This window comes from Arabidopsis lyrata, assembly GCF_000004255.2.
Source record: "Arabidopsis lyrata subsp. lyrata unplaced genomic scaffold ARALYscaffold_5, whole genome shotgun sequence".
Classification (NCBI taxonomy): domain Eukaryota; kingdom Viridiplantae; phylum Streptophyta; class Magnoliopsida; order Brassicales; family Brassicaceae; genus Arabidopsis; species Arabidopsis lyrata.
The window spans coordinates 2,759,367-2,784,583 of NW_003302551.1; the positions used below are offsets into that span (position 1 = coordinate 2,759,367).

The window sequence follows — 25,217 nt, forward strand, 5'->3', positions numbered from 1 at the left end:
CTAAAATCCTTCACAAAAAATTTGTTGGGTCGGTTATATTTAACCCAACGGCCAACTCATACACCGGATATTCCATATTTAATAATTTAGATATTTAGAAGATTTGATTAAGATTTAGAATTATGATTCTCCTATCATCTTTGTTTGATTTGTTTTTAACTCTTTTGAATCATCATATAATACATAAAGTAAAAAAAAAAAAAATCAATTTTTTTTTCTGCATATACTGTGATTCGAAATTTTAAAAACAGACATATATTATCTAATTGACGAAAATGTGTGTTCAACGTTCTACATCGATTAAAATATTTAGACAATGATTCAGAATCATATCATAAATAAGATCAACATTAATAAAATAAATGAGTTTTTTAGCCGGACGGATTTGGCGGGACGGGTTTTTGTATAAAACCAAAAATTGTCCCGTGGTATAATGTTACATAATAACAATATTTATAAAATATTAAATATCATTAACATGCCGCTTCAGTTTATTAAAATATAAATTTCTTAGAGAATGATATGATTTGTAAACTTTTATATATAATAAATAATCATTAAATTTTAAAATAAAAATAAATCACGGGATGGGTTAAGAAATTACGGAACGGGTTATATTTCGGAAAGGATTTATGTGGCGGACGAATTTGAATCAATATTTATATACCGCTTTAATACGGGTTAAATCCTCAGTTTATTAATAATTGTCTCGTAGACTCGTGGTATACCGTTACTTAATAACAATTGTAAATTATAATATAAATAAATATGTTATAAGGAGATACAATTTATAAAATATTTTTATATTAACTTTAAAATTAAATTATCCCGCGATGTATCGCTGGTTAAAACCTAATTCTGTAGTCAAAACGGTGCCAAAAGTTGTGACATTTGTACAAGATTAAATCAAGGACGCAGTAACATATGTTTTTTGGTTAAATAAAATTTTTATTCATTAAAAAAATATTGTGTAAAAAAAATATTGGTACCATCGGAAAACAATAGTGCTTGAAATGAAATATAAAAGTTGGTATATAAAGATAATGTATATTTCAACAAATATTTCTTACATCCTGTATTTAGTCATACTTCCACAGACCACAAAATTATTTAGAAGTGTCACCAAATTCGAAGGGAAGTCAGTTTCACTTGTTTTTTTTATTAAGTAAAAAAAAATACTGAGATGAGATATGATTAGCTCAGCACTACTGCACTAGTATGATCTTGCCTCATGTGGTTTATCAATGTTGTTTTGACAAGCTATGTCTAGCAATATATTATCCGATCATGATTGATATCCGCATAGTTTACATACCTGCTAGGCTTGGGAGTTCGGGTACCCATTCGGTTCTTGTTCGGTTTCGGTTCTTTCGGTTTTAGAGTTTAGGATCCATATAGGAACCAAACAATTTCGGTTCGGTTCCGGTTCTGGTTCCAGTTCTTTCGGTTCTGTAGTTTAGGATCAATTCGGATATTTTCTTTCGGATATTTTTAGGTATTTTGGATATTTTTGGGTATTTTCGGATATTTTCGAGTATTTTTTAGATATTGTAAGTATTTTTGATATATTTTCCAAATATGTGTTGGTATTTCGGGTATTTTTGGTTATTCGATCTAAAAATAACTAATATTTTTAGATATAAACTCATATTTCGGGTATTTTCGGGTACCCAAAATAATTCTGTTCGGTTCCGGTTCCGGTTCTTTCGGTTCTAAAATTTAAGATCTATTTGAGTATTTTAAAATTTCGGTTCGGTTCTGGTTCGGTTATTTTGCCCAGGCCTAGTACCTGCCAATGGAGGACACCTACAACAATAGAGGTCATCAGAGGAAGAAACTAAGACCGTTGGAACTGTACCAAGCTTCAATTGCATCACTGATTAACAGGAGTACCATACGTTTTGGACAGAGATTGATGTGGCAATTCTCCAAGTTGATGCAAATTTCCAATGATTGGGATCTTTGTAGGGCTCAGAAGAAGTTTAGAGTTTGAGTGTTTGATCAGTTTTAGGAAGATTATGGAGACGAGGGAGAGCATTAAAACGTAGAGGATACTAAGAAAAATTGCCATTTTTTTTTTATCTTTTAATTGTTTACTCTGTGTGCTCTGTTTCTCAAAGAGTTTTAATGAACCAGTGTTATATAGCACTTTATTATTATCTTTTGTTCAAATTTAATATAGCAGTTATAACTATCCTTGTGAAACATCTGTGTTATATTATGTAGAAGATAGTTCTTTTGAAACCTAATTGTAAATTTTCATAGTGAGGATAATTGTTAAGTTGACGTGCACCTTACGTTACATTTATTTCTTTGTGTGTGATTTGTAATTTACGTAACATCTTCATGGCCAAAAGCAAATTTCACAAATTAGAAAGAATCTCTTACACATTTCCTTAAACACATAATTCTCTGGCTTACTAAAGAAACAGAGGAGCATCAGATTGCATGTTCTGTTTAGGTATAATCGATGCTACACTTTATTCTGTAATCTCATGATGAATTTAGTTCAGTTATCCAAATACTTCTCTGGTACAAGTACAAGGTCATTTTTCTTGTTGACAGTGAGTCCAGGAGCTTCTTCCATGTCGATATCTTCAACCGCCATGCCTTCTGGTAACTTCCAGTCAAAGTGATACAACATATTCGCAAGACCAAACTCCACCATTGTTGTCCCCATGTACATGGCAGGACACATTCTCCTACCGCCTCCAAACGGTAACAACTCAAAGTTCTGTCCTTTTGTATCAATGTTACTATCAATAAACCTCTCGGGAATAAACTCCTCTGGGTCTTTCCAAGTATTGGGATCACGCCCGATAGCCCATACATTGACATGAATCTGTGTCTTGGGTTGCATCGTGTAGCCATTGATCTCAAACTCAGACATTACTTCTCTTGGGAGAAGAAGAGGTGCTGGAGGATGTAGCCTCCATGTTTCTTTAATCACCATTTTCAGGTAATGGAGCTGCTCTATGTCTTCGAAGCTGATTAGTTCTCTGTTCCTAAATTTGTTTCGGATTTCGGATTGAACTTTCCCCATTACTCGTGGATTCCTCGCAAGTTCTGCCATCGCCCATGTCATGGTTTCTGCAGAAGTCTCTATCCCCGCTAAAAGAATGTCCTGTTACAAGAACATATTACTAAGTCAGAATCTCATGTATTGTTACAAAAAATTTTACCAGTGGATTGTGAATATTTTATTAGTTACCATCAAGATTGCTTTAATATTGTTTCTTGTGAACTTATTATTTCCAACAACAACTTCTTCTTTCTCCAATCTTAAGAGCAAGTCAACAAAATCTTCACTTCCTAGTTCCTTTTCCTCTTTATGCAAATCAATAACTTGTTCATAGAATGCATCGAGATCTCGCACGCTTTTTTCTCTCCGCCCTTGCAAACCAGCGAACCGGTCGATGATCCAACCTATGTACGGAATAAAATCTGTAGCAGAGAAACTTCCCAACATCTCGAATGCTTCACGGACTATTTTATTGAATCTGTCACTGCTAAGCACAGTTCCCTCAAAACTCACACCAAATCCTGTCCTACATACTATACTTACAGTTAAAGCAAGAAACTTCTTGTTCAAGTTAACTGGACTCTTTAAAGAAGCTGATTCCGCGATTGAATCGATCAGTTTCTTGACCTCCTCGTCCTTGATGTGTTGAGTTGAGTGTATATTTTTAGCACTGAAGAGCTCTTGAGTACAGAGCTTCCTTAGTTCTTTCCAGTAATCATTGTAAGGAGAGAAAGATATGTCCCGGTTGTTGTAAGAGAGCTCTCTTCCCCCTGAGGAGTGAGAGATGATTGAGATAACAATTCACGACTTTAGTATGTGGAATGATTTATAGTACCTGCTAAGGAAGGACGGCTACAACAATGGAGATCATGGTCTTTTAGAGCTTGTTTTGCTGTTTCGGAGGAAGAAAGTATGACTGTTGGGACTTTTCCAAGATTCAAAAGCATCACAGGACCATACTTCTGTGAGAGCTTCCATAGAGACTGATGTGGTAGTTCTCCGAGCTGATGTAAGTTTCCGATGATAGGAAAACCAGGAGGAGAGGGTATTGCTCGAAGTTGCCGCCGCTTTGCGCGTTTGAAGGCGGTGAGAAGAAGAAAGATGATAAGGAAGAGAAGTAATAGAATCAAAATGTTAGCCATCTGTATATTATATTGTTTTATTGAGCTACATGACACATGAAGAAAGCTCATGCCTTAATATATAGTATACAACTTTGGGAAATGCTCACTTTACTAATTTAATTGATGAAGGCAACATGAAATTTTTATAGTAATAAAATTATAATAACTCGATCGAAATCCGCACTACACTGCAGGGCCTTTAAAAAAAATATTTTTGAAAAATTTGTTTGATAACAAATGACTTTTAGAAAGCAACATGCATGAAGTAAATTTAACAAATAATTTAAGCCACAAATAGTTTTTGTAAATAAAGTTTGTTTTAATATAAGTATTTCTGGTAGAAATTTAAAAGGTTTCACGGATTTTGTATTTTACTTTTGCTCGTATATTAGTTGTTTTTATTATATAAGTTTATACATAAATACATTAGTAAATGTATTTTATATACTAGTAAATATATTTTATATATTACTTTTACGGAAGCATTTTATCTTATAGTCAATGTTTGTATTTGTTTGCTTTATTTTATGTTTTATTATATGTTTAATTTCTTAGAAATGTTAGATTTTTTATATTGTGATATATATAAAAAACATTTCAGCTACTATTATACTTCAAGAACCTTACATCATTTTTGTTAAAATCATTTATGGTACACAAGCAATATTTGAATTGTACTAAAATATTTTAATATATCTTTTGTTTTAATAAATAATTTTTTTGACCATTAAATCAAAATAATTAATATGCGAAGTGTTTTTGTGTGTATTTTTGTTCGTTAGAAGCTTAACACTATGAACAAGTTTTTAATTTTAAAAAAATTCGATTTTCGAATTAGATCATATCAATATTATTATGGGTGAACATTTTAACCAAACGACACGAAACCTAGCAAACCAAACTCAAACCGATCCAAACCAAACCATAACTTACATTCAAACCATTCGATTATATTTATTCTCAACCCAAACATTATAACCCAATCTATTTATTTAATTAATTAAATAATAATATTATTGCACTTCATTTAGAGCGAAAGATATTTTTTCATTTTATAATTAATAAAATATAAAATTAGATTGATTTTGTTTAAATATCTCTACCTATAAGTTTTTTAAGAATACACAGCTAAAACCAAACCGAACCGAGCATAATATAAATCGATCCGAACACAAGCCAAATCATTTCGAGGGGTTTTATAGTTCAAGTTTTGATCATTTTGTTAGAAAAAGTCTTTAAAAGATCATATTTTTTATGATATATATATATAAAAGTTTGTCTTCTTTTAAAGCTTAAAGCTTTTTCCAAATCCGATAGTTAGTATTTGGATTATCTCTTTATAGCATTAATAAAATTATCTAACTGTCAATAAATATTATGAAAGTAAAACTACTTTTGAATTCTGAAACAAAAGATTAATGACTTGAATTTTTCCTTTCTTTGAATGAAATGAGAGTTATATTATTTGTATTTGTTGTTGTATCTCTAAAATTATGTACACTAAATCAACAACTGAACTTTTAGTCGCCTCAAGTACATTCTATAATTCCAAACTCCAATTTTTTTTTTTTTGTTATTCAAATTAAACTATATAAAAGGAACATGGCTGCATGTGTCTGATTATTTATCGTGCCAATTGTTTTTGAATTTCTAAGAAGCTCCAAGAGCTTCAATCCAACCCATGAGCTATTTTTTAGATTTTTTTCTCTTTTTTAGTAGAGCTGAAAATATTGAATAATAATTAAAAATCTAACTTTGAGTTTAAGTAAACTTTCTCCAACCCATTTGCCTATTAAGTCTCTTCTATATCATATCCTCAATTTCTTCCGAATCTCGGCATTCACAAACCTTCTTTCACCATTCCTAATGATTCTCTCTTTTTTTCTCAATCGACCACTCATATTTTCTTTTACACTTGGATCATGGAGTTTTTTGTGTGATTCATCAACTGATACTTCAAGCTAAAACTACCAGTGAAACAAAACATAGAAATTTATGCACTTTAAGACGAAAAGTAGATGTGCTTTTGAAATATTGTTTTTTATATATTTTCAAATTTAAATATTTTTAGGAGTTTTTTTTCTTTGTAATTTTTTTTTGGTAGCTACCTCCATTCGTGAAGCTATCAATTTTCTTCTTTTTACAAAAAAACATGTTTTGCATTTAGAAAAAAAAAGAATATATTAGCTTACGTGTTTGAAAAAAAAAATAATGGTGTGGCTACCTACGAAATGATTAATAAGCACCTTACGTTAAATTGATTTTCTTAATAGAAATTTAGGCATTGAGCTCTTTTTATTTTAATTAATTATTAGATTTTTCTTTTAAAAGTTTAAACCAATTGGCTTGGTCTTGGACTTGAGTTTAAGTTAATAATTAGAAATACTTACTCAGATGGTATAGAAAGGTTGGAATATTACTAGCACATCATACATTTTTAAAAAATTACTCATATGTTTAGTGTTCTTGTGTAATTACAATTGACACCCTTGATTAGTTTATTTTAATTAAATTTTTTTTATTACTTTTAGTTAAAAAATAAGTAATGAAAAATTAGTTTAATCCACGTCATTAAGAAAAAACAATTAAAGCCACGTCATAAGAGAAAAAAGAGAAAGGAAGACGAAATGTTACGTAACTTATTGTTTCGCGGCAAATTTACATATCACGGCTGAGTTTTAATGCTTCACGGAAGACAAAAGGTTGCGTCAATTTACATATTACGGCTGAGTTATAATGCTTCACGGCTGACTTATCACACCAACTTCACAAGTTTGTCGTGCGTTGTTTCCGCATCTATCTGCACAACTCTACACCCTCTATCGGTGTTAGATACATATTTGTGTTTCTTTACCCAATTACCTGAAACAACAATTACCGGAACCAGATCAATCATATATCGGGAGAAGGATGAACGAAAATGAAGAAGAATGAGGAAGACGATGACGAATTGGATGTTCACAATTTAAGTTCTAGATATCTCTGCTGATGTGAAAAACATAGGTGAAGAACAACACATTGAAGAACAAGACGAGTAGAAGAAAGACGTTTCGTATATCCTTCGATGATGATGACATGGAATGTTGCATCCGACGTCATTTTTTAATTGATGAAGTGGCAACTAAGCCACCAAACGAACATGTAAATCATCCTAATTAAACCAGCCATCAAACAAAACTTTAAGTCAGTCGCAACATGAATACTATTATAGTAATTAAAAAATGAAAAAACGGCTGGCAAAGTCAACCGTTTAATGTCGTAACTCAACCGAAAATCTTTAACTCAGCCGTATCATTTAATAAGTCGGCCTTAATTGCATGCTATTCTAGTAATTAATCTTTCGCTATTAAGTCAGCCGTAATTAGGCCGAGTTTTCCATTAATCCAAATCATTACGGCTGATTTATGACACTCGAACATAAATCAGCTGTAATGACATCCCATAACTAACCGTCTTTGATAACTCAGCCAGCCGGAGAAAGTTGATTCAGCCGTGTCGAAGCAATAACTCAGCTAAAATTTTGACAAATCAACCATCGCGTAAAAACTCAGCAGTAAATTAGGCTGGGTTAAGCTCGAAAGTCAGTCATTTTCTCATAACTCAGACAGATTTCATTAAGTCAGCCGTAACTCCAGGCTGGGTTATACTCGTAAGTTAGCCGTTTTCTCATAACTTAGCCATTTTCCTTAAATCAGCCGCAACATACCGTAACTCAGCTGTCATTGCCGCTTTATCGCTTTAAGGCTGAGTTCATTAATATACGTCAACGATTTCTGACGTGGCGACGCCGTTTATCTGACGTGGCAATGGCATTTTTTGTAATTACATTTTTCCTATAACGTTTAACAGGGTCATGTTGGGTATACAAAATATACCCAATATATGATAGTAATAAAAAAAGATCTGTATGTTTCTGGTCATTTCACCTAATTTGTATGACATCTGAATAACTTTCCCTAATAATTATTAAGTGATATGAAATTGGAAGGAGTTATTATCGGTTGAGAAATCTGATTTGTATTAATCGAAATGTTTTGATTGGTTGACGATTTTAATGAGGTGTCAGTTCCAAAATACTCCAAAATGCTGAGGTGTTAGACTGGAAAGACTTTTGTTATTTTTATTGTATTGATTGATGAAACCAGAAATGAGCCAAACTTTTTTTTTTTTTACATCTTTGGATCGATAAGACCCGATCAATAGTCAATCCTTACTACATGGGGTAACGCGACTTAATGGAGTCGAATTCTGATAGAGAAAGCGGAGTCAAATAGACTTAACCGCTTGAACATCCCCAGAAATGAGCCTAACTAATCACGTTTACTTTTACAATTTTTGGCTTGTCACTACAATAAAAGTATAGTATACCACATTAACGACTTTTGAATCTTGAAAAAATCCATAAGAGTTGGACATTATAACTACTTTGTCTAATTAAAATAATTAATTAATGGAAGTGCTTTCATATAAATATTTGACGACGGTAACAAAATAATCATTACTCAAGATTTTACAATTAAAAAAGAAGTTTGAAGCTTACGGTCTTAACTTTTAAGACAAAATTGTTACGTCATCCCAATCCAGTTCGATTTCACCGTGTGCATATACTGCTTATAGACCACTTTAGTCAATTGGACTTGTTCCAAGTGTTATAATGTGGTAGACTATTCACTAAAAAACTTCCTCACTCCCAAAATCATTCGAATATTTATGGGAAAATTTTGGATTATCGGTAGCAAACCATTCATGTTGATATGTATGAATATCTCTTTTGTGGAGTGAAATCTTTTCCTAACTTGCTCAACATGCAACACAAAATCGAGATTTACATTACATGAATTATGAATAGGAAGATGAGAATACCAAAACTATTAAAAGATTATAGCATAATTAATTAGTAATTTATCAATCATATAGAAAGATATCTTGATTCAAAAAAAAAAATCATATAACATTGAGCGTTACTTTTTTGGATTCATATAACATTGACATCATCGTTTATAGCTATGCATAGCATAGGGAAATTAATTATTCATGTTCTTAACATATTTTTTAATAACATTGACATCGTTTTAATATTTTATGTATGGCGAAACGCTATATTCTGATTTTTAGCTATTGCGAAGAGACGCCTCTAGCCCTTTTTTGAAAAATATTGTGGTCATCATTTCTCAGTTCTTACACTCAGGAGTTCGAATCCAATCCACGTGTATGTAGAAATAAAAAAAAAAAAAAAATCATCGTTGTCTTTTTTTCTTTTTGAGAATCATCAGATTCACAGTTTAGTTTAGTTTTTGTTACTAAATTAGTATTTAAATCTTATGATATTTTAAATACATTAATATATATTTATATAAATGCCTTATTTTTTGTATTTTGCCCAAGATTGTCAAAATGGAAAATTTTCATAAATGCCACATTGTAGAAATATCTCTAACCAAAGTAAACCGAAGAGATCATTAAATCAACTGTGTTATCTTGGAGTGAGTTTCAAATTGCAACAAAAGAGGTTAACTCAGTGAAATAATCAGAAAATAGGAGATTATCCTCATGGACCTCATCTAAATCTCTTTGGATCATTAATCATGCATCTTCAACACCTTCAGAACTAGGGGATGTAAGAATTTCTATTGTAGAAACTTTTGCTGTAGGAACTTTGACTATAAAAACTTTTGGACTGATTGGTAAGACCTATGATTTTTAAAATTGTGATTTTGAATAATATAGAATAAAATAAATTTAAATCTAGACATTACAGTAATAATGAAATTCGTATAACTATCATGTTATATTTTATAGTCAAGTTTTTTTATTAATAAACTAAAATAATGCCACACATAAATTTTTAATTTTTAGATATCAAAGATGTATACTGCAATTTATTAATTAATAAACTCAAATAATGTCATATTTTTCTCTATAAATAAATTACTAAATAAATGAATTTAAAATAATATTTAAGAATAATTAGTTAATGAAAACAGTCGGGTCAATAAATCACTAAAAAGGTTGGTTAATTATTTCCAAGATTTAATATTTTTTTAAATTTGCATTTAAAATATTTCCAAAGTTTTATGGACTAATAATTAACTTTTACGATTTAAATTTGCAAATATATAATATTTTCTAGTATATTTGTATTGTAAATAGTAAAATTTAATTAAACTGATTACCTATATTTTAGTTTGACTGTTATGAGGAAAATAATTATATAAAAAAAAAGATTAGTTTTTTTTTTCTTAAAAAAAACAAAATCCTACAGCCATGACAAATGAGAAAAAATATCCTACAGCCATAATAAAGTCCCATTTATCTGAATTTTAGAAAAAACCAAAGTTTAAAGAGAAAAAAATTAACAGTCCACAGTCTCATAGGATGCTAAAGTGTGACTGGAAAATACTAGGTTTTAAAGACTTGTAGAAAAGCTACAACATTTAAAGTCACCAATCAGCCCGAGCCCAGATATTGCTTTGTAGTCAGCATCATAGCATAATCCATCTCAAAATTCTTCAAAAGACTTTCATAATTCGTTTCAAAGTCAATTATCTGATCAAGATCCAACTCTTGATCGAATTCACCCAAGTTTTCTGGTAAAACATTGTTGTAGTTGTTGTCGGAAATCATTAGCATCTGATCCTCGTCCAAATCTGATAATTGAATATTGTCCTCATACAGATCTCTGGGAGTCACCAATTCTCCATCTTCAACAGTTTCAGCACCAGATAACGGGTTTTGATTAGTCGTCACGATAGAGACATCGTCTATCTCCAAGTTCATCGATAAAGCTTCAGATGTTGTCACATAATCAAAGATTTCATCAAGATCAAACTCTTGATTGCAACCCTCCAAGTTTCCAAGTAAACCGTTGTTGTTGCTGCTGTTGTAAGAAACCGCTAGGGTTTGTTCTTCAGTGTTCTTGTTCACAGTTACGTCATCTTGAATGCATAGACTTGCAGAACACGATTGAGGATTTAGGGTTTGCTGTTGATGAGTTCCGTGTAAAACACCCTTCTTCTCCACGTCCTCACGATCTCGTCGACTTTGCACTCCATTGAAACGCAACTCCTTCAGATCTTTCAACATCTTAGACATTGAGTCCATCGCCTCTCTCAGTTCCTCCGGGTCCTCTGATTTTGAAAGCCTCTCATCTTCCCACCAAAACCCTAACCCTAGACCCTCCCGAGGATGCTGATTCGCGAGGAAAGCGGCAACAACGTTATCAACAGAGGAATGGCCAAAGCTGTAGAAAGAAACATTGGAATTGGAAGAAACCGGAGTCGCTATGATTGCAATTTGTGCATCGGAGAGAAGACAAAGCTCAGAGGCTTTACTATAGAGACCCTTACTGCGTTTTGAGAAAGCAACTGCTCGTGAATCTTTATTCTCTATCAGCTCTATAGAAATCTTCCTCTTCACGCCACCCATGATGTTTTCACGATTTTACAGACAAAGAGAACGAGAAAAATACAGAGAGATTTTTGTGTTTGCCTGTTGCGAAAGAATATGATATGGCTACTCTCTATTTCTAATCGTATATATAGACATTAGTGTGTTGTGTTATTTCCTCTTTCTGACAATTCGCTAATCAGTAATTAAACGAACTAAGTATAAATGTTTTCCTTTTTTGAAAGTAATTACTCTTAAACCACCTGAACCAAGTCTGGTTCAGTTAAACAATCGATTTTATATTTCCTTTTTTCTGATAATTAAACGAATAAGTAAACTGTATCCTTTTCTGAATGTGAGTTTATTTCCTTTTTACGATAATCCACTCAAAACCACCCGAGACGAACCAAGGCTGGTTCAGTGACCAGTTAAACCAAAACTATTTTATACTGGCCAACTGAATTTTGAACACATGCAAACCAAGTTAGCTTAAGGATCTAGATACTTCGTGGGGACAAGTAGAAGCTCGTTTTTCTTGTTGACAGTGAGACCAGGAGCTTCCTCCATGTCGATATCTTCAACCTTCATGCCTTCTGGTAACTTCCAGTCAAAATGATACAACAGATTAGCTAGACCAAACTCCACCATTGTTGCCCCCATGTACATTCCAGGACACATTCTCCGGCCGCCCCCAAACGGTAACAGCTCAAAATGCTGTCCTTTTGCATCAATGTTATTATCCATAAACCTCTCTGGGAGAAACACTTCAGGGTCTTTCCAGGTATCGGGATCACGCCCGATAGCCCATACATTTACATGAAGCCGTGTCTTGACAGGAATTGTGTAGCCGTTGATCTCGAATTCAGACATTGCTTCTCTTGGGAGGAGGATAGGTGTTGGAGGGTGTAACCTCCACGTTTCTTTGATCACCATTTTGAGGTACTCAAGCTGATCTGTGTCATGGAAGCTGATTCTTTCTTTGTTCTTGATTTGGCTTCTGATTTCAGATTGAACTTTTTTCATCACTCGTGGATTCTTCGCGAGTTCTGCCATCGCCCATGTCATGGTTATTGCAGAAGTATCGATTCCTGCTAGCAGAACATTCTGTAACAAGAACATATCAACATTAAATTTCAAAATTTTCCTACAATTGGATTGTGAATCTATGGTTAGTTTACCATCAAGATTGCTTTGATATGGTTTCTAGTGAGCTTGTCATTTCCAAGAACAGCTTCTTCTTTCTCCAACCTCAACAACAAGTCCACGAAGTCTTCACTACCTTCTTCCTTGTCCTGTTTATGGAGATCAAACATTTGTTCATAAAAGGCATCAAGATCTCTCATGCTTGTCTCTCTCCGACCTCGCAAACCTGTAAGCCTGTCAATGATCCATCCGACATACGGAATGAAATCTGAAGCAGAAAAGCTTCCCAACATCTCGAGCGCCTCACGGACTATTTTATTGAATCTGTCACTGTTGAGGACAGTACCCTCAAAATTCACACTAAACGCTGTCCTGCATACTACACTTACAGTTAAAGCAAGAAATGTCTTGTTCAAGTTAACCGGAGACTTCTGAGAGGCTGATTCTGCGATTGAATAGATCAGTTTCTTGACCTCCTCATCCTTCATGGGTTGAATCGAGTGAACTTGTTTAGCATTGAAGAGTTCCTGAACAGCGAGCTTCCTTACTTCTTTCCAGTAATCATCATAAGGTGAGAAAGCTATGTCCAGATAGTTGTAAGAGAGCTCTCTTGGCCCTAAAGAATGAATCAAGATTCAAGAAATTCAAAATTCAAGATTCAATATTATAAAAAGTGTTGATCAAACTTGATGAAACATAAAGGCTTGAGGCCCAAGAAACTTATAAACAAGTCGGTTTATAAGTCGGTGTATTTGTGATCTTATCTTAAATGTGTTTAGGGTTATGTTTTAGTATAAATAGAGGTGCCAAGTTTGTGGCTAACCCTATGAGTTGTTTTGAGATTAAGAAAGATTGTGTAACCTTTGTTTTGAGTTAGTTTCAAAGGTAATAAGAGGAGTGGTTCTTATAAACACAAAGTCTTGATCATTAGGGTTTGATTCTTAGTTCTTAATTCAATAAAAAGGTGAGAAAGCAATCAATCAAGATTCAAGATTCAGGATTCAAGATTCAAGATTCAAGATTCAAGATTCAAGATTCAAGGGTTTTGTTGAACAGAGGAACAGAAATTTTAAATTGTAGTACCTGCCATGCCCGGACGACTACAACAATGGAGGTCATGGATTTTCAAAGCTTGTTTTGCTGTTTCGGAGGTAGAAACTATGACTGTTGGCACACTTCCAAGCTTCAAAAGCATCACAGGATCATACTTTTTGGAGAGACTCCATAGAGACTGATGTGGTAATTCTCCAAGCTGATGCAAGTTTCCGATGATCGGAAAGCCTGGTGGAGACGGTGGTGTCCGTTGGTAATTCCTCCGCTTCTTGTGGTTGAACACGGCTACAATAATACAGATGAAGAAGAAAAGTGAGAGAAGCCAAATGTTAGGCATTTCTTATTCTATTGCAGCTAAAGGAACTCCATAAGGGGTCGTCTATATTATATTACTGTCTTCAATTATTTTAAATATATATTCTCTGTAACGTTAACTTAATTTTATATTCAAAAAAACTATTTTTTGTCTTTGAAAAGTTGGCAGAAGTTAATTGGATAATATCAAGAACTAACCATAGAAGACTCGAAGATTAACTGACACTATTAAACACTGTTTGGTCAATGATTTTTTATTGTTTTTAATTTGTTTAATTTTCATTCTTCTCTCTCCTTGCCTCTTTCTTGGACGAAGTGCTTCATCATGAAATTGACATGAACAAAATTTTTAATGGAGAAATAAAATAAAATCAGAATTAAACCAAATTTCAATAAACCATTGTTGTGGAAAAAAGGTGATCTAAACTCAACAAATTATTTAATTAAGACAAAACAAACTCAACAAAATCTCTTGCATTTTTTTTTGAATACTAGGAGGTTCTGGGCCAAAGCCTGTAATCTCTCCAGATCCGAAACCACATCATGTAATATTAGTTTTCTCCCAAACGTCGCTTGAACCGGCGACCTCTAAGCTTCGCCTAGGGTTTCAACAAAATCTCTTGCATTGGATTGGAATAAAACATTGCTAGTTTAATTCATATGGCTCCATCTGATTAAAAAGAAGAAGAAGAAGAAGCAAATTACACACTTCAGTGATCGTTACTTTTTTGGATTCATATAACATTGACATCATCTTTTATAGCTATGCATAGGGAAATGAATTATTCATGTTCTTAACATATTTTTAAATAACATTGACATCGTTTTAATATTTTGTGTAGTGAAACGCTATATTCTGATTTTTAGCCATTGCGCGAAGAGACGCCTCTAGCCCATTTGAAAAATATTATGGTCGTCATTTCTTATAGCAAAATGACATATTATTATTTGTATAGCTTTGTGTCAACCCAACATTTTTCTTCTTCTGAGACTTAGCATGCTTTAAATCTAGTGCTTCTCCGACTTTTTATACTAAATTTATTTGACCAAATAGTGAATTTGTAAGCGTCTTTTTCTGCTTGGATCATGGTACTGATTTACACGTCCATATAAGATAATAGATTCAAAATTTCAAACACATTTTCTTGTTAGGTCTTAGCTTGATGTTCAATGTTTGTGAACAAATCTTGTGAAAGAGAAAAAATGAAGAGTTGCAACCATGTGATCATACAAGACCATCTCATCTGGGAACCAAATTCAACCGATTAGAATCTTGAGAGCGCAAATTACAAAATCGTAATGCGTTAATCAGTTGTTTTAAAAAGAAGATGTTCTTTTATTTTATTCCGTCTTATAAAACATCAAACGAAAATGAGATTTTGTTTTGTCTTTTTGTTCCTTGTGATGAACGTTAGCTTAAGGATCTAGATACTTCGTGGGGACAAGTAGAAGCTCGTTTTTCTTGTTGACAGTGAGTCCGGGAGCTTCTTCCATGTCGATATCTTCAACCTTCATGCCTTCTGGTAACTTCCAGTCAAAATGATACAACAGATTAGCCAGACCAAACTCTACCAGTGTTGTCCCCATATAAACGGCAGGACACATTCTCCGGCCGCCCCCAAACGGTAACAGCTCAAAATGCTGTCCTTTTGCATCAATGTTACTATCCATAAACCTCTCTGGAAGAAACACTTCAGGGTCTTTCCAGGTATTGGGATCACGCCCGATAGCCCAGACATTTACATGAAGCCGTGTCTTGACAGGAATCGTGTAGCCGTTGATCTCAAATTCAGACATTGCTTCTCTTGGGAGCAAAAGAGGTGTTGTAGGATGTAATCTCCATGTTTCTTTGATAACCATTTTGAGGTACTCGAGCTGATCTGTGTCATGGAAGCTGATTCTTTCTTTGTTCTTGATTTGGCTTCTGATTTCAGATTGAACTTTTTTCATCACTCGCGGATTCTTCGCGAGTTCTGCCATCGCCCATGTCATGGTTATTGCAGAAGTATCGATTCCTGCTAGCAGAACATTCTGTAACAAGAACATATAAACATTAAATTTTCAAATTTTTCTTACTATTGAATTGTGAATCTATGATTTAGTTACCATCAAGATTGCTTTGATATGGTTTCTAGTGAGCTTGTCATTTCCAAGAACAGCTTCTTCTTTCTCCAACCTCAACAGCAAGTCCACAAAGTCTTCGCTACCATCTTCCTTTTCTTGTTTATGCAGATCAAACATTTGTTCATAGAAGGCATCAAGATCTCTCATGCTTCTCTCTCTCCGTCCTCGCAAACCTGTAAGCCTGTCGATGATCCACCCGACATACGGAATGAAATCTGAGGCAGAAAAGCTTCCCAACATCTCGAGCGCCTCACGGACTATTTTATTGAATCTGTCACTATTGAGCACAGTTCCTTCAAAATTGACACTAAACGCTGTCCTGCATACCACACTAACAGTTAATGCAAGAAATGTCTTGTTCAAGTTGATCGGAGTCTTATGAGAAGCTGAATCCGTGATTGAATAGATCAGTTTCTTGACCTCCTCGTCCTTCATGGGTTGAATCGAGTGAACTTGTTTAGTATTGAAGAGTTCTTGAACAGCGAGCTTCCTAACTTCTTTCCAATAATCATCATAAGGAGAGAAAGCAATGTCCAGATAGTTGTAAGAGAGCTCTCTTGGCCCTAAAGAATGAACCAAGATTCAAGATTCAAGAAAATTTCAAAATTCAAAATTCAAGAAAATTCATAATTCAAGATTCAAGAAAATTCATAATTCAAGATTCAAGATTCAATATTATCAAAAGGTGAGAAAGCAATCAATCAAGATTCAAGATTCAAGAAGATTCAAGATTAAAGACTTAAGGGTTTTGTTGGAACAGATAAACAAATATGTAAATTTAGTACCTGCCAAGCCTGGACGACTACAACAATGGAGGTCATGTATTTTCAAAGCTTGTTTTGCTGTTTCGGAGGAAGAAACTATGACTGTTGGGACTCTTCCAAGCTTCAAAAGCATCACCGGACCATACTTTTTGGAGAGTCTCCATAGAGACTGATGTGGTAATTCTCCGAGCTGATGCAGGTTTCCGATGATCGGAAAGCCAGGAGGAGACGGTGGTGTCCGTTGATAACTCCTCCGCTTCTTGTGGTTGAAAACGGCTACAAGAATACAGATGACGAAGAGAAGTGACAGAAGCCAAATGATAGGCATTTCTTCTTATTTTATTGCAGCTAAAGCAACTCCATAAGTGTCGTTTATATAGTACAATAGTACATTGCTGTCTTCAATTATTTTAAATATATATTCTCTGTAACGTTAACTTAGTTTTATATTCGAAAGAAATATCTTTTGTCCTTGAAAAGTTTGTAAAAGTTAATTAGTGTACTCTAAAACAAATAATACATACGTAATTTACATGGTTTTATTTATTAAAACTACCCACGTTATTTATGTTTATTGGAAATTTTAAATAAAAAACTTTACAGCAATAGAGAAATTATTAAAAATAAAAAACTATGCCAGAGAGATAAAGAGAAACACCGTTGACGAAGTCAAACACGAACAACGACCGTCGATTTGAGTCAGCTCTAATCTCAACCACACGATCTTCTCATCTCTGGCACAAGTAGGAGTTCATTTTTCTTGTTCACAGTGAGTCCAGGAGCTTCGTCCATGTCGATATCTTCGACCGTCGTGCCTTCTGGTAACTTCCAATCAAAATGATACAAGAGATTAGCTAGACCAAACTCCACCATTGTTGTCCCCATGTATATTGCAGGACAGATTCTCCGACCGCCACCAAACGGTAACAACTCAAAGTTCTGTCCCTTTGCATCAATGTTATTATCCATAAACCTCTCCGGGAGAAACACTTCAGAGTCTTTCCAAGTATCAGGATCACGACCAATAGCCCAAACATTCACATGAAGCCGAGTCTTGACAGGAATCGTGTAGCCGTTGATCTCAAATTCAGACATTGCTTCTCTTGGAAGCAGAAGTGGTGTTGTAGGATGTAATCTCCATGTTTCTTTGATCACCATTTTCAAGTACTCGAGCTGATCTGTGTCTTCGAAGCTGATCATTGATCTGTTGTTCCCCATTTGAGTTCTTATTTCAGATTGAACTTTCTTCATCACTCGTGGGTTTCTTGCAAGCTCTGTCATTGCCCATGTCATTGTTATCGCAGAAGTATCGATTCCCGCAAGAAGAACATCCTGTGTCATTCAAAACATATCAGAATCTTTGCTACTACTACTACTACTACATAAAGGATTGCTAGCTAAATCTTGTTTTAGTTACCAGCAAGATTGCTTTGATATGGTTTCTTGTGAGTTTATCATTTCCAAGAACTGCTTCTTCTTTCTCCAACCTTAAGAGCAAGTCCACAAAATCTTCACTCCCCTGTTTCTTTCCCTGTTTATGAAGATCAAACATTTGTTCAATGAATGCATTGAGATCTCTCTTGCTTCTTTCTCTCCTTCCATGCAAACCCGTCAACAAATCGATGATCCATCCGACATACGGAATGAAATCCGAGGCAGAAAAGCTTCCCAACATCTCGAGCGCCTCCCGGACTATTTTATTGAATCTGTCATTGTTGAGTACAGTTCCTTCAAAACTCACCCCAAAAGCTGTCCTGCATACTACACTTACAGTTAGAGCAAGACACTTATTGTTCAAGTTAACTGGAGTCTTCTGAGAAGCTGATTCGGCGATCGAATCGATCAGTTTCTTGACCTCCTCGTCCTTAATCGGTTGAATCGAGTGAACTTGTTTAGTACTGAATAGTTCTTGAACACAGAGCTTCCTTACTTCTTTCCAATAATCATCAAAAGGTGAGAAAGCAATGTCTAGATAGTTGTAAGAAAGCTCTCTTGGTCCTAAATAACGATCAAGATTCAAGATTCAAGATTCATGGGGTTTCTTGAATTCTATGAAACAGAGGAACAGAAATTGAAACTATAGTACCTGTCAAGCTTGGACGAGTACAACAAAGGAGATCATGAACTCTCAGAACTTGTCTTGCTGTATCCGAGGAAGAAACAACGACTGTTGGGACTCTTCCAAGCATCAAATGCATCACCGGACCATACTTCTTTGAGAGTTTCCATAGAGACTGATGTGGTAATTCTCCGATCTGGTGTAAGTTTCCGATGATTGGAAAGCCAGGAGGAGACGGTAACTGCCGATATTCCCGATGTTTCTTGTGGTTGAAAACGGCGAAAAGAATACAGACGAGGAAGATAAGTGGAAGAAGCCAAATGTAAGCCATTTCTGATTTGATGGCCGATGAAGGGAAGGCTCTCTTGAGTTAAGCTTGAAGAGTTAGTTAACTTGAGGGATGAGTTAACAAAATAAAAGGATATAGTTTAAGAGATTTGGAAGTTATCCAAAAGTGTTTAGGAGTTATCTAAATGCTAAACCTAGTTAGACTTAGATTAGGTCTTTAGGTTTTCTATATAAAGAGATACCAAAGTTGTGGTAATCCTTAAGAGTTGTTTTTGAGTTTAAGAGTTTGAGAAAGAGAGATTGTAAGATTGAGAGCTTGAGATTAATAAAGAGAGTTATTCTTTATTCTTGTGTTCTTAAACTTGTTTGATTCAATAATTGGTATCAGAGCAAGAACGTGAAAGCAATTCACGATGTCAGATTCGTCAGGAGAAGAAGATGAGAAACCAAACACGAAAACACCTTCAAAAGAAATCGGATCCTCTGCCATAAAGTATCCGATGCTTACTTCCTCCAATTACACTGTTTGGGCTATGCGGATGAGAATTGCGCTTAGGGTAAATAAGGTGTGGAAGACCATAGATCCGGGAGATCCAGATGAAGAGAAGAACGATGTGGCAATAGCCTTATTGTTCCAATCCATACCAGAAGCCTTGATCTTACAAGTTGGAGACCACAACACTGCAAAAGAAACTTGGGACGCAATAAAAGGAAGACATGTTGGAGCTGAAAGAGTTCGAGAAGCTAGGTTACAAACTTTGATGGCGGAATTTGATAGAATCAAGATGAAGGAGACAGATTCAATAGATGCTTTTTCAGGAAAACTTTCGGAGATCTCCTCTACTGCAGCATCCCTTGGAGAAACCATTGAAGAACCGAAACTTGTGAAAAAGTTTCTCAAAAGTTTACCTAGGAAGAGATATATACAAATCACTGCAGCTCTTGAATAGGTTCTTGACCTGAACAAAACAACTTTCGAAGACATTGTTGGACGATTAAAAGTGTATGAAGAAAGGATTGTTGATGAAGAAGAAGAGCAACACGAAGATCATAATAAGCTGATGTATGCGAGTACGGACTCACAAGCAACCTATACTGAAGGATACAGAGGAAGAGGCAGAGGAGGTCGGTTTAATTGGTGAGGTAGAGGCCGCGGGCGTTTTAACAACTATCAAAACGGATCATACAGACAAAAGGAAAGAGATGCGTCAATGATAACTTGTTACCGATGTGATAAATTAGGGCATTATGCATCGGATTGTCCCGATAGGTTGCTTAAGCTACAAGAAACTGTTGAAAAGAAGGATGATGCAACACATGAAGCTGAGGAATTAATGATGCATGAGGTGGTTTATCTTAATGAAAACAAGGTAAAGCCAAGTTGCTTTGAAGCTGACCTAGACTCAACTAATGTGTGGTATCTCGATAATGGTGCGAGTAACCACATGAGTGGGAATCGATCCTTCTTCTTAGATCTTGATGAGACAATCGTGGGAAAGGTACGTTTTGGAGATGATTCACGCATTAATATCAGAGGAAAAGGATCAATTCAGTTTGCATTCGAAGATAGTAATAAAAAGGTACTCAAAGTCTTGAAGAACATATACTATATACCCGATCTCAAGAGTAATATAGTAAGTCTTGGTCAAGCCACAGAAGCAGGATGTGAGGTACGTATGAAGGAAGAGTTCTTGACACTCTATGACCGGTCTGGACACTTACTGGTAAAGACTACAAGATCAAGAAATCGTTTATACAAAGTAACTTTACATGTGGAGAATCCAAATTGTCTACAATTGATCACATCGACCGAGTCTAACTTGTGGCACTCACGGTTAGGACACACTAATCTGGAGACAATGAAGAAGATGATCAACAAAGAACTTGTGACCGGTGTACCAAAGCTTATAGTTGAAAAAGAAACTTGTGTGTCGTGTTTACTTGGAAAACAGACTAGAAAATCCTTTCCCCAAGCAACCACCTATCGAGCTGATCAAAGACTTGAGCTTATCCATGGGGACCTTTGTGGACCTATCACACCTTCCACTCCGGCTCAGAAACGGTATGTCTTTGTCCTCATTGATGATCACTCCCGTTACATGTGGACAATCCTCTTGAGAAAGAAGAGTGAGGCTTTTGAAAAGTTCAAGAAATTCAAAGTACGTGTGGAACAAGAAACAAGAGAAAAAATCAAGACACTACGTACGAATAGAGGAGGAGAATTTGTGTCAAATGAATTTCAAGCCTACTGTGATGAGCATGGAATCATGAGACACTTGACTGCGCCCTACTCTCCTCAGCAAAATGGTGTTGTTGAGAGACGTAATAGGACTCTCTTGGAGATGACTAGGAGTATTCTAAAGCACACGGGTTTACCAAATTTTCTATGGGGAGAGGCTGTTAGACATTCTACCTATTTGATCAATAGGATTGCAACAAGATCTTTGGTACAATCAACCCCATATAAAGCGTTTAATGGGAGAAAACCAAATCTTGAGCATCTTAGGGTATTTGGTTGTGTTTGTTATGCAAGAACAGAAGCTGTGGGAAGAAAGAAACTTGATGACAGGTCAAGAACATTGATACATTTAGGAACAGAGCCCGGGACCAAAGCATATCGATTGTTTGATTCTGAAACCAAAAGGATAGTGGTGAGCCGTGATGTCATATTTGATGAGAGTAAAGGGTGGAGCTGGAAAAATAAAGAAAGAGAGGATCACAAAGAGTCTGAGACATTCTCTATTAGCTTGGGAGAGTTTGGTAACAAAGGCTTAAGAGAAACTGATACTCTTGAAACAGAGGAAGACACGCGGATTACTCAAACTACAAGTGAAAGTATCGTAGAAGTGGAAGACGATACAGAGGAAGAAGAAGATAGTGAAGCTATGAACAATGAAGATGGTGATGATGAAAGTGAACAAGCACCACAACCGCAGCTTAGAAGATCGGGTAGAACCATTGTGAAGTCGGCATATCTAAATGACTATGTTCTTATGGCTGAAACAGAGTGTGAAAGACTCTTGACAGTGATCAACGATGAACCGTGGGATTTTAACGAAGCCAGAGAACTCAAAGTATGGACAGACGCATGCAAAGAAGAGCTTTCATCGATAGAAAAGAACAAAACATGGAACTTGGTTAGTCTTCCCATTGGTGTTAAGGCAATTGGCTTGAAATGGGTCTTTAAAATTAAAAGGAACGCCGATGGAAGTATTAACAAGCACAAGGCACGACTCGTAGCCAAAGGATATGTTCAGAGACATGGCATTGATTTTGATGAAGTGTTTGCTCCAGTGGCACGTATTGAAACTATTCGCTTTATCATCGCATTGGCGGCTTCTAATGGTTGGGAAATACATCACCTGGATGTTAAAACCGCGTTCTTGCACGGTGAGTTGAAAAAAGAAGTCTATGTTAGTCAACCAGAGGGATTTGTAGTCTTGGGAAGTGAAAACAAAGTTTATAAGTTGAATAAAGCTCTTTACGGCTTAAGACAAGCACCTAGAGCTTGGAATGACAAGTTAAATGCTATCCTCAGAGAATTCAAGTTTCATAGGTGTTCTAAAGAACCGTCATTGTATCAAAGAGAAGAGAAAGGACATTTACTTGTCGTGGCCGTGTATGTAGATGATCTACTTGTTGCAGGATCTTCCTTGAAGTTGATACGAGAGTTTAAAAGAGAAATGGGAACCAAGTTTGAGATGAGTGATCTTGGTAAGCTGACATACTATCTTGGAATCGAAGTGCATCAACATGAGAATGGTATTAGTCTAAAGCAAGAGAGGTATGCATCAAAAATACTAGGAGAAGCAGGGATGGAAAGTTGTAATCTCTCACATATCCCAATGGAGATGAACCTACAACTCTCTAAATCTCAGAGTGAGAAGAGTATCAGTGAAAAAGATTACAGAAGAAGCATAGGATGCCTCCGGTACTTGATACACACACGCCCGGATCTATCTTACAGTGTTGGAGTCTTAAGTAGATATATGCAGGAGCCTAAAGAGTCACATGGTGCAGCCTTAAAGCAAGTCTTGAGATATGTACGTGGAACCACTTCACTTGGCCTTTTCTTCAAGCGGACAGAAAAGGTGAAGCTGGTAGGTTATAGTGATAGCTCACATAATGTTGATTTGGACGATGGAAGAAGCACAACAGGCCATGTATTCTTTCTTGATGATTGTCTGATTACTTGGTGCTCACAAAAGCAAGACACAGTCGCAATGTCTTCATGTGAAGCAGAATTCATGGCGGCTACGGAAGCAGCAAAACAAGCTATATGGCTCAAGGAATTGATGAGTGAAATATTAAGCATCAAAGGCGAGAAAGTTTTGTTGAGGATTGACAACAAGTCAGCTATAGCTTTGACTAAGAATCCGGTGTTTCATGGGAGAAGCAAACACATTCATAGAAGGTACCATTTCATTAGAGAGTGTGTGGAAAATGAGCAAGTGGAGGTAGAACATGTTCCCGGTAATGAGCAAAGGGCGGATATTCTAACCAAACCACTTGGAAGAATAAAATTTAAGGAGATGAGAAGTCTCATTGGAGTTCAAGATGTGAAGAAGGATAACTTTAAGCTTAAGGGGGAGAATGTTGAGTTAAGCTTGAAGAGTTAGTTAACTTGAGGGATGAGTTAACAAAATAAAAGGATATAGTTTAAGAGATTTGGAAGTTATCCAAAAGTGTTTAGGAGTTATCTAAATGCTAAACCTAGTTAGACTTAGATTAGGTCTTTAGGTTTTTTATATAAAGAGATACCAAAGTTGTGGTAATCCTTAAGAGTTGTTTTTGAGTTTAAGAGTTTGAGAAAGAGAGATTGTAAGATTGAGAGCTTGAGATTAATAAAGAGAGTTATTCTTTATTCTTGTGTTCTTAAACTTGTTTGATTCAATAGGCTCTACAAATGTATATGCACATTTCTGTCTTCAATTATTTTCTTACTGTGGGTAATCCCGCAACGTGTACATAATATTCATTTTAAATAATTTTATTAAAATAATACTATTTGATGAAGAAAAAGTACTTGCAAATGTTTATGATCCTGATGAAGAAGAAGAAGAAGAAGAAGATGTAATGGAAGTAGAAGAGGTAGAGCGTAGAGTTTCTCCAGAGCCTTCCATACCCCCTGAGGCAGAGGCAGAGAGTAGTACCTGTTTCGTCCTTCCCGAAAAGGTTGGTACATGCGTCTTCTGGGACGTCCAGGATTACCCAGTTCCTCTAGGTCTGCAGCCTGAAACGTTTATTCAGAATATCAAGACAGCTCTTGGAACAGAGGATGACATCTTAATCTTGGCTTATGTTGCTGATGAGAAATCTTTCCCGGATAGCTATCGTACCCATTCCAGATTCACCTCAGTTTCAGCAGACAAATATACAAGACTTACTGTGATGATGGTGGACATTATTTGCTGGGTTGTGAAAAATCGTTCTGCGTGCCCAAACCTGTTGGTAATCGCGAATGCCAGTGTAGAAGATCGACAATTCTGGCCATTTCTTCTAGGTTTGGGATATAGAGGTTTCAATATTTTTGCAACAATCCCTGATACGGACTTACCTGATGATAAAACTAAGACGGCGGAAAGGCTTATGTTTAACAAGTCCTTATTGTCTTGGAAAAACCTTTCATGTAAACGAAAGCGTAAGGGCATAGAGGATACTGTTTCTAGTTCTGATGACTAACTTCTGTGCGCAGCAGGTCTCAACTACCCCCTGGTTTGACAACAATGTTTTATCATTTCTATGTACCTCTGAAAACATTGAGCTTTCATCTTTGTTAAACTCTTTCTTCTGTTGAACGCTTTGCTCTGTTAAACTCTTTGTTCTGTTAAACTTTTGCTGTTTTAAAAAAAAAAAAAAAATTTATTTTAGATAAAAAAATATCATAATTTCATGATTAAGTGTAGGTAAAAAAATTTTGTTCAAGTTTCTCTCTTTAG

General features: G+C 35.3%; 6 protein-coding genes across 6 annotated transcripts; 1 reads left to right on the forward strand and 5 right to left on the reverse strand.

Moving 5' to 3' along the window:
- Nucleotides 1-2,462: 2,462 nt before the first annotated feature.
- On the reverse strand, nt 2,463-4,332 carry LOC9313028 (cytochrome P450 71B26). Its single transcript, XM_002876914.2, has 3 exons — nt 3,858-4,332; nt 3,212-3,792; nt 2,463-3,124 (listed from the first exon to the last, which is right to left on the reverse strand). The coding sequence occupies exons 1-3, from the start codon at nt 4,213-4,215 to the stop codon at nt 2,510-2,512; spliced, it is 1,554 nt and encodes a 517-aa protein (XP_002876960.2). The 5' UTR covers nt 4,216-4,332; the 3' UTR covers nt 2,463-2,509.
- A 6,116-nt stretch (nt 4,333-10,448) lies between these two features.
- On the reverse strand, nt 10,449-11,825 carry LOC110228045 (agamous-like MADS-box protein AGL97). Its single transcript, XM_021024120.1, has one exon. The coding sequence runs from the start codon at nt 11,569-11,571 to the stop codon at nt 10,594-10,596; it is 978 nt and encodes a 325-aa protein (XP_020879779.1). The 5' UTR covers nt 11,572-11,825; the 3' UTR covers nt 10,449-10,593.
- A 52-nt stretch (nt 11,826-11,877) lies between these two features.
- On the reverse strand, nt 11,878-14,066 carry LOC9313029 (cytochrome P450 71B34). Its single transcript, XM_002876915.2, has 3 exons — nt 13,759-14,066; nt 12,711-13,291; nt 11,878-12,636 (listed from the first exon to the last, which is right to left on the reverse strand). The coding sequence occupies exons 1-3, from the start codon at nt 14,063-14,065 to the stop codon at nt 12,022-12,024; spliced, it is 1,503 nt and encodes a 500-aa protein (XP_002876961.1). The 5' UTR covers nt 14,066; the 3' UTR covers nt 11,878-12,021.
- Nucleotides 14,067-15,286: 1,220 nt separating this feature from the next.
- Nucleotides 15,287-17,308, reverse strand: LOC9313030 (cytochrome P450 71B34). The gene is made up of 3 exons (XM_002876916.2): nt 16,953-17,308; nt 16,150-16,730; nt 15,287-16,074 (listed from the first exon to the last, which is right to left on the reverse strand). Exons 1-3 carry the CDS (start codon nt 17,257-17,259, stop codon nt 15,460-15,462), a joined length of 1,503 nt encoding a protein of 500 aa, XP_002876962.1. The 5' UTR covers nt 17,260-17,308; the 3' UTR covers nt 15,287-15,459.
- A 239-nt stretch (nt 17,309-17,547) lies between these two features.
- LOC9313031 (cytochrome P450 71B35) lies at nt 17,548-19,348 on the reverse strand. The gene is made up of 3 exons (XM_002876917.2): nt 19,018-19,348; nt 18,349-18,929; nt 17,548-18,263 (listed from the first exon to the last, which is right to left on the reverse strand). The coding sequence occupies exons 1-3, from the start codon at nt 19,319-19,321 to the stop codon at nt 17,643-17,645; spliced, it is 1,506 nt and encodes a 501-aa protein (XP_002876963.1). The 5' UTR covers nt 19,322-19,348; the 3' UTR covers nt 17,548-17,642.
- A 4,921-nt stretch (nt 19,349-24,269) lies between these two features.
- Nucleotides 24,270-25,096, forward strand: LOC110228402. The gene has a single exon (XM_021025830.1). The coding sequence runs from the start codon at nt 24,355-24,357 to the stop codon at nt 24,958-24,960; it is 606 nt and encodes a 201-aa protein (XP_020881489.1). The 5' UTR covers nt 24,270-24,354; the 3' UTR covers nt 24,961-25,096.
- Nucleotides 25,097-25,217: the final 121 nt, after the last annotated feature.

What these genes read in the sequence shown, in the direction of transcription:
- LOC9313028 (XM_002876914.2), bottom strand. Translation starts at nt 4,215, where the DNA reads ATGAGCTTTCTTCATGTGTCATGTAGCTCAATAAAACAATATAATATA. An exon ending in TAGCCGTCCTTCCTTAGCAG is followed by an intron (nt 3,793 to 3,857) that starts GTACTATAAATC and finishes CTCACTCCTCAG; the next exon opens with GGGGAAGAGAGCTCTCTTAC. An exon ending in ATATTAAAGCAATCTTGATG is followed by an intron (nt 3,125 to 3,211) that starts GTAACTAATAAA and finishes TTCTTGTAACAG; the next exon opens with GACATTCTTTTAGCGGGGAT.
- LOC110228045 (XM_021024120.1), bottom strand. Translation starts at nt 11,571, where the DNA reads ATGGGTGGCGTGAAGAGGAAGATTTCTATAGAGCTGATAGAGAATAAA.
- LOC9313029 (XM_002876915.2), bottom strand. Translation starts at nt 14,065, where the DNA reads ATGCCTAACATTTGGCTTCTCTCACTTTTCTTCTTCATCTGTATTATT. An exon ending in TAGTCGTCCGGGCATGGCAG is followed by an intron (nt 13,292 to 13,758) that starts GTACTACAATTT and finishes TTCATTCTTTAG; the next exon opens with GGCCAAGAGAGCTCTCTTAC. An exon ending in ATATCAAAGCAATCTTGATG is followed by an intron (nt 12,637 to 12,710) that starts GTAAACTAACCA and finishes TTCTTGTTACAG; the next exon opens with AATGTTCTGCTAGCAGGAAT.
- LOC9313030 (XM_002876916.2), bottom strand. Translation starts at nt 17,259, where the DNA reads ATGCCTATCATTTGGCTTCTGTCACTTCTCTTCGTCATCTGTATTCTT. An exon ending in TAGTCGTCCAGGCTTGGCAG is followed by an intron (nt 16,731 to 16,952) that starts GTACTAAATTTA and finishes TTCATTCTTTAG; the next exon opens with GGCCAAGAGAGCTCTCTTAC. An exon ending in ATATCAAAGCAATCTTGATG is followed by an intron (nt 16,075 to 16,149) that starts GTAACTAAATCA and finishes TTCTTGTTACAG; the next exon opens with AATGTTCTGCTAGCAGGAAT.
- LOC9313031 (XM_002876917.2), bottom strand. Translation starts at nt 19,321, where the DNA reads ATGGCTTACATTTGGCTTCTTCCACTTATCTTCCTCGTCTGTATTCTT. An exon ending in TACTCGTCCAAGCTTGACAG is followed by an intron (nt 18,930 to 19,017) that starts GTACTATAGTTT and finishes ATCGTTATTTAG; the next exon opens with GACCAAGAGAGCTTTCTTAC. An exon ending in ATATCAAAGCAATCTTGCTG is followed by an intron (nt 18,264 to 18,348) that starts GTAACTAAAACA and finishes TGAATGACACAG; the next exon opens with GATGTTCTTCTTGCGGGAAT.
- LOC110228402 (XM_021025830.1), top strand. Translation starts at nt 24,355, where the DNA reads ATGGAAGTAGAAGAGGTAGAGCGTAGAGTTTCTCCAGAGCCTTCCATA.